General features: G+C 31.7%; 1 protein-coding gene across 5 annotated transcripts in view; it reads right to left on the bottom strand.

Annotated features, from left to right (window-relative positions):
* Positions 1-2,879: 2,879 nt before the first annotated feature.
* The window catches only part of LOC106457304 (double-stranded RNA-binding protein Staufen homolog 2-like), a 37,180-nt gene continuing 31,977 nt past the window's right edge, over positions 2,880-8,082 (bottom strand). For all 5 annotated transcript variants that reach the window (XM_013916696.2, XM_022383166.1, XM_013916695.2 and 2 more), the window contains exon 12: positions 2,880-4,738. In XM_013916696.2, the coding sequence (XP_013772150.1) occupies positions 4,615-4,738 (124 nt within the window). In that variant the 3' untranslated portion in view covers positions 2,880-4,614. The remainder of the gene's footprint in view (positions 4,739-8,082) is intronic.

Below are 8,082 nucleotides of genomic sequence, written 5' to 3'. Positions count from 1 at the left end.
AATTAAACTTTTCAAAACAAAATAACAAGCATTTTGAACCGTTATTTCATTAGAGGTGATTGTGCAAGCTCTGTGTGGAATTCTAACAACGGACCAAGGGCTGGTCCTGTGTAGTTTCACTGGTAATGTCACATTTTTTTTTGTTAAATAAGTAAAGAAGAATTGATTTGCCACTGCAAACATATTATCTGCTTACATTGTTAGATACAGTAACTTAAGGCCTAATAGCAGTAACGTTAATTAAGGTGATTGTGCAAGCTGAATAAAAAAAAAAAATGGATATCCACCAACAGTTCTTATATGCTGGAAAGCATCTTTTTTTTGATACCACTGAAAATATATTGATTTGGAAAGCATCGTCTCCACTTTTGCACTCTTTGGCTCTGACACTGCAGTTTTGCTCCATCGGAGCTTATAAAAAGTAAAACGTACTTTCAATTTTGTTCTACTACATTTGTAATTCAAGTGATATCAAAACATTAATGGGGCACCAGGCTTTATACAACAGATATTTAATTAAAGCATTACTACAAGAGGAAAAGAAGAAACCAGTAAAGTTATTTGTGCTTTAATGCAATATGAAATGGCCATAAAAAATGTGTGAAGTCGAATGGAAAGAAATTCCCAAGCTAAGTTGATATTGGTGCAAATACAGAAGACTATTCAACTCCTCTTTACAGCAAGGTATTGGTGTTTATGGTGATTTCTTTAAACAGCAACCGAAAGGTGCCTATTGGCTGCTTCTTTATTAATGTCATGACAGAACAATATTGAGTAAACTTTGTGGGAATATGTCTAAAAAACTGTCAGATGTTGAAATTACAACTGTGTCACTTGTTTGTGATGGTGCTAGCATGTTGCCAGAAAACTTGTAGCCATGGTTTTTACAAGCTAGCATTAAAAATGCAATATTTATATCATACTTGACATATGCCACATGCTAAATTTCATCTGACACGCTTTAATATAAGTTACAGAGAATGCTGCAATGAATTTTAATATAAAAAGCATTAGTTTATATAGTGTCTATAATGTCTGATCAAAGAAGATTACCAACATAGATAGAAATTAACCACTAAATAATGCAGCTAGAAGTACGTAATGTGATAAAACAAAAACTCACCAATTGGGTACGCTTACTGAAATTTTTAACCATAATCTTAATATGAGGTTTGGCCAACATAAGAGTTCTAGGCTGGTCCTAAATCCACATCCTAGGCTAACAAAGCAAATACAAAATAACCCTCATACTAAAATATATAATAGATGCAAAATAATATAGACTTGTACATAAAACAATTAGTTACTTATATATTTGAAGCAACACTGTGAATTAGAGAACACAGAATATAGCTTTAGTTACATAACACACAAAACTAGCTGACTGCTTCATGCAACATCATTGATTCTCTGTCTTTTAACAAATGGATAAAATGGTTTTTAAATAAAAAAAATTAAAACTATTTGATAAAGTTAAAAATAAACTATCTGAAAAAGAACTTAAATCAGTTGTGTTGAATGAGTAAAAGAAAGATATACACACACAATCAGCAGGCAAACAATATGGGAACTGAAAACTGACCAGATTTCTTTAGCAAGTCCTAGGATCTTCAAGTAAGAAACCAACCTGGTAGGTGCCAAAACTACTCTCACAGTACAGTCTCTCTGTGGCTAAACAACAGTATTAGTCCCCTGGTGGCTCAATGGTGCAGTAGAGGATTTATAATGCTAAGATTTGTAGTTCAATCCCTGTGGTGGGCACAACACAAAAACCTGGCTTGCAATTCATTAGTTCTTCTGAATAATGATTAGGATAATTGAAGAAAATAATTATATATGGTGTTAAAATATCATTACCCAAATTTTGGTGTGTTGACATAAAATTACACTTCCACCCAAATTAAACCCATTCACATCATAACAGCTCCCAGACAATCTACTTTAAGTACAAATAGTGTATCAACCAGTACTTTCTGTTGTATCCCAGCCAGCCTAAAGAGCACTCGATATAGTAGATGTGGTGTGGTTGACATATTATACACCGTACATTCACCTCGAACTTATTATTGTTAACAACAAAGTGTAGCAATTTGTTATAGCTGGAATGAAAGAAACAAAAATTGGCTTGAAGATAAATCTTCCCTCCCCCCCCTCCCAAAACACACACAGTATAGAAAAATACAATAATCCCATGAAACAGTAGATAGCCTCCTTCATTGAATCCTGCTACAGAAAGTAACACCTAGGGTTGAATTAGCACACAATCTTGATTGGATTTATTATGCTTCAAATTAAAACCATAAAAATTTAAAAAGTATGATGTGAAATATTAATAATAGAAGGGCCTAAATGTAGTACTTGCTTATCACAAGAGTCTTTAGAGTGTATGACGTTCATGCTGAATTAACACATTTGTGTACTTCCTTCTTAACTATTACAATTTTGTGTGGACTTCAAAGTCAGTAAAGTATTATGGATTATTTTTCAGATAGTATATATGTGAATTATTTCTCGTTTTAGTAGAAGTTAAATTCAGTGAGTACTATTCTAGAAGACCACATTTCTGAGTAAAAAGTTTCATATAGATGAGTGACACTTCACATGTTTGGGATAAATGAATTCTTATGGTTAAGGAGAAATGAACTTTTATTCTGTTACGCTTTTTTATGTCGTTTTATAGATTACTAATTTATATAATTAATCACCAAAGTTATATTTGCTTACCTGCAAGTCAGTTTAAAACCTCCTTAGTAATCAGAGTTGATAAATGCTCAGAACACGTGACAACTTTTTCCGAATGAACAACCTAATACTCAAGTGCAAGATGCTCGATAAATTCGCATCTGGCCGTTTATTAACAGAAACACAGTAAACACAGATTCTGGTTTATTTTTTTTATTGTTAAGGTAAATGAATGATAAGACATGAAGACAACAACAAGGAAGTACACAGGCAAGTTGTCATATCTGCGTATGGAGGTACGCTACGCACAGACTTATCTTGAATCTGGCCTGAAAAAACCCATACTTACCTCTTTCTACTTCACTTTAGCACATCCACAATTCTATTGTTCATGTACAATTTACCACGTACCAAGTTTATCCCTTAGTTAAAAAACAAAATGAATGGCTACTAGACATACATTTACTCCTAAAGGTAACATCACACGTCATGTAAACAAAACTTAACATCAAGATTACAAGTTCTTAGATTTCTCTTGTATCATGTCCATAAAATGCATGATTTGTAATTATTTGCTTAATTTTTCAGTTACGTTAAAATAAGTACAGCTCGATAAAAACACTTTTTCAATTCAACAAACCAAGACTTTTTTTTTTATAAACTTCATTAAGCATTACTAGTTCCAATGATAGATCAACCAGAAAATCTTCATTAAAGGCATTGATACTATTCATGTTACTCGTACATGCTGTCACAAGAAAACAGTTATACATTACAAATAAAATTATCAGAACAAGTAAGTAGTATCATAAGATGTGATGTTTTTCATCAGGTATTAATGACTACCTACATTGTCTACATCTAGCAAACACGTCACTCAATAAAGACTGTCATGCAACACATTAAGAACATGAATAAATGTTGTACTAGATAACCATATCATCTCTACATTCATCACAGTAGAAAAAACATGATAAATTGTTACATGAAAACAAAACAGGTTGGTATTTTCATAAATGATCTGACTACACTATAAATAACTTATCTAAATGTTATTAACAATAAAGTCAAGCCTAGAGAGTGACAACTTTCCTGAATATTTACATACGTCGTGATACACAGAAATATCATAATTATATGCCCATGGTGTACTTCCTTGTATAACATACACAATTTATAATGAACAGTAACATGCAATAGGATTAAATCCTTCCTATTTTTCTTAAGTTCTGCTTCTATCTCTGGAATTAGAATTAATATTTATGTTAAGAATTTTAGATCTAAGGCAAAGATTTATTCATATAATATCCATTTTTCTTTAACATAAATATTACTACATTTAAAAGGAACTGTGTGTACATCACACAATGTACATTGCATCAACGAGTTTCTACGGACCATTCGCTACAGTTAGGAAAAAGTTTGTAGCACAGTCAATACATATACGGGAAAATCCAAAAACGACTTCGCAATAATAAAGAGGTGATCACACATTTTACAATTTTTAACTTCCATAAATTACCCTAGGTAACACTGCAGTTGCCTCACATAAATGATTCTCTTATTAGTGACTTACGAATTTCCTCATAAAAACAACAAATGCATCCTTTCTTATACTGTAACAATTAACAGCATCTTACGAACAATTAAAACAAGAGAAATGTAAAACTATTGTTTTAGTGTAAATCATAGCTTCTTTCAGATTTCTTATTTAGTAAAAGCAAGTCGGGAAGATGAGTCAAGACACGAATTTTCTTTTACTGAAACCGTCTGAAAGAAGACCACCTTAGATATTTCTTATGTAATAGGATAAAACACAAAATGCTGTTGTCTTCATATGTGATCATCTGGATTCAAAGCCTGGCTCAGAGTGGGGAGTGTTGAGACTTAAGTTCACTATGGTGCCCATTCCTGAGCTAGGCCTGTTATCCTTCAGTGTTCGCCCTTGACAGTAACGGAAACTGAAGCCCCCGGCTTGACGTTACTGCCGAGGCCATTGCTTGTCGGGGAGCATGCCAGCTTGGGTGCAGTGCCCTGGACGTTTGAAATATGCCTCCTAAAAATAAAAATCATTTAGTGCCAGATATTCTCAAACTTTAAATAACTGATGGAGGATTTTAAAATCCGTATAAACACTAAACAAATCTGCAGTCTTACTTATCATTTGACAACTTCTTTCAAGATCATAAAACAAACTATTTCTTCCCTATTATGCACCTAACGTTACAAATAACATGTTCATTTTAATAATCTCTTTGCACTACTGCAACAAAATATAATAAGTAAAACTACTTTCAGCTTTACTTTTTTTCCATGTTATTTATAATGTAGTAGAATTGAAGCATTTTATTCTTCACATCAAGATTTTCTCACCACATTAGAACCTTTATTTTATTTTAAGGATAGGTTTTTACACACTAAGTTAATTTTTTTCATAAATACAACACAATAATGCTTCTTGAGGAGCATTCACTAAAACGCATACTGAAACTGACAGTAGAAAGCTTCAAAGGCAAAACATTGAGTGTTTAGTTAAATAAAAACAACATTTTGGTGTTATAAGGTCATTTACTTCTAGTATTAATAGATCATCAAGAATTGTTATTTTTTTCACTAAAAGTTTGTATTTCAATTTTTATCAGTCATTTTCTCTTCCTTAACACTAACTGTAGCTAAATCACTAGTGTAAAGTAAAATGAAATTTTGAAAGTTATGAAATAGAGTTAAAAATACCCTTTTTCTTCTTTGCATCTATCATTTTGTAAAATTTCAATTTTTCTTCTATTCACAATTTCAAGTGTTTATTGTCTGGCTTGTTTATTAATTCCCAAAAAGCAACACATAAGCAGATTCTACTAAGCAGAAGTACTGAGTGTCTTGTGTGAAATTCAGCACTTGGAGAGACATACTGAGTTAGTTCAAGCTTTATTCCCCTGAGTGTGTTGTTGCAACAACATTAATGTACATTTCAGATATGCATTTTATAACATAAATAACATATAAAACAGAATGTCCAAAAACAGCTGTATAGAAAACAACAACAAATAAAAGACAATTAATGCTGTAAGCATCTTCCATTGGTTATAAATATACATTAAATGAGAACACATGATTCTGAAAACTGCCTTTAAAGTTAAGGATAAATGGTAGGGGCTTCTGTTATGAGTTGCAAAAATTTACTGATATTTCACAACAAGTAAAAAAGTTTAACCTCGTCATTATTTAACGATTGTGATTACATTGTACATGCCATACTACTAAAATTGTACAAACTAAGAAGAGAGAATTGAGAGGAATGCATATCAAGTCACAACGTAAGTACAGATTGAAGATGTTTAAAATTTTCTCGACACACACACACACACACACACACACACACACATATGTATATATTGATGAATAAAATTAAGTAAATTTTGAATGCATATATTCATGACATGCACAGATTTTACCGCCATCACAACAGCACAAATTGCATCATTAAATGTCCTTTACGTGACATCATTTTAGTGTCTGATGACTGACTGACTGGCAACAATACATTACTGTATAGTGATGCAAGTGATTAAAACGCGTACTGATGATAAATTTAAGTAAATTTTGAATGCATCTCTGTAAAACATCATGACATACACAAAAGAGCCAGGCCCATGTAAGAAGGGTTAAATATTATAGAGGCATATGAATTCAATTATTGTGGGATATTTTTAAAAATTTGACTGCAAATTACCACCCAAACAATATAATTATTAGTCAAGAATCATTTACTGAAATTAGTCTGTAGTATAATTTGAGTGATGATCTAGTGAAAAAGGATGTTACTTTTAAAAGCTGAGTAGTGAAATGTCAAGAAAACCCAGAAGTGTAAAGAGAAAGTGAAGACAATAAGCCATAAGACTAATTTAATAACTTTTTTTAAGATAATATGAAAGATCTTGAAACATATCACACGTCCAGAACTTCCTGTAACTAACTGACTTTGGGAATCTTTAACTAGTGTGGTGCAAAGTTAAATTTAATCCTCTCAAACAGAAACAATGCAAGTTGTCCAAGAATTATCCCTTCTATTAAAAATCTTATGATCTAGTTTCTAGTTTTTCACTTTAGCAGAAAAATATGTAATACTGGTAACTTTTAGCTTACATTAAGCTAGTACGAGTAGTCTTTGATTTTATCATCACACATTAACACTATCTGCCTGGGCATCATTTACTGTGCATGTCACGAGGTTTTAGTGGCTTACATTCAAAATTTTATAAAACTACCTTTTGTTTATGTTATACCAATTAGTATATCATAAAATCATAGCTAATAATCCATATCTTAATAGTTTTAAGTTTATAAAGCAACATCTAAAAATATCCTGAATTTCCCCTTGTGTGAAAAAAGGTGACAAGTTTTCTGTAGGCATCCCATCTTCTCTATTTTATTCACCACCCCTCCAATAAGTAAAAAAGTCAATGTAATTTATCACTATAAAATCTTCGTTGCTGGGACAAACCATAATTTTTAAAGCTTTCAATTTTGTTTGGTTATAGAGCCATCAAATAGAAAATCACACCCCTCTTGTCACACCTATCTGTCACATCCTCTTACTTTTAATAATTATACATTATCTGTAACCAATAGACAGCCATGGTTTTCATCTATCGAATGACATCTTATATTATGTTGTTTTCTGAATATAGAATTGTCAATTTCTCTTTCAGTACAAACTTTGTTCCCACGGGAAAGATAATGACTAGCTTGGATGAATTTGTAACGGCTCTTGTCACATAGTTAGAAAGCCAGATAACCCTTTCTATATGGGTCACAGGTAAAAGGCCATGTCATCTCATTTGTTGACTCGCATTCAAAATTCTATTGAACTACTATTTCATGAATTTATATCAATAAGTTTGTATCAAACTGTAGATTATAATTCAAATGTTAGTACTATGCATTACTCAATTTCTTAATTTAAAAGTAAATATTAAAAATCACAGATAAACATCAATTTTTGTGTAACACGTGGTATGTTAAATGCAGCACTGGTTCAAATTAGATGTTTGTGATGTCAAAATACTAAGTTTATAGTTTCATACAAATAAGAAACTTAAATTACAGATATTGATAAGCTAGAATATAAAATAAGTTCTTATCTTTTCTATTTGCTAAGATACAGCTCACGTAATAAATCAAACATAGTGACACCCCACTCACCTCCTTCCAATTTTAGAAAAACTCCCTTATAAACACTTACTTCTATATATGACATGAATAACCAATCAGAAGTTCAGAATGCCCCCTAGTGGTTTTCTAAGCCTTTCTAACATACCTAATGTCATTTCTTTCTTTTAAGTCAAGATTTCAATGAGGTAGGTTGTGTCTTTAGTCTGCTCTAAATTTCATCTTTTTTTA

This window comes from Limulus polyphemus, unplaced genomic scaffold, assembly GCF_000517525.1.
Source record: "Limulus polyphemus unplaced genomic scaffold, Limulus_polyphemus-2.1.2 Scaffold314, whole genome shotgun sequence".
NCBI lineage: Eukaryota > Metazoa > Arthropoda > Merostomata > Xiphosura > Limulidae > Limulus > Limulus polyphemus.
This window is presented reverse-complemented; position numbering and strand designations above follow the sequence as displayed.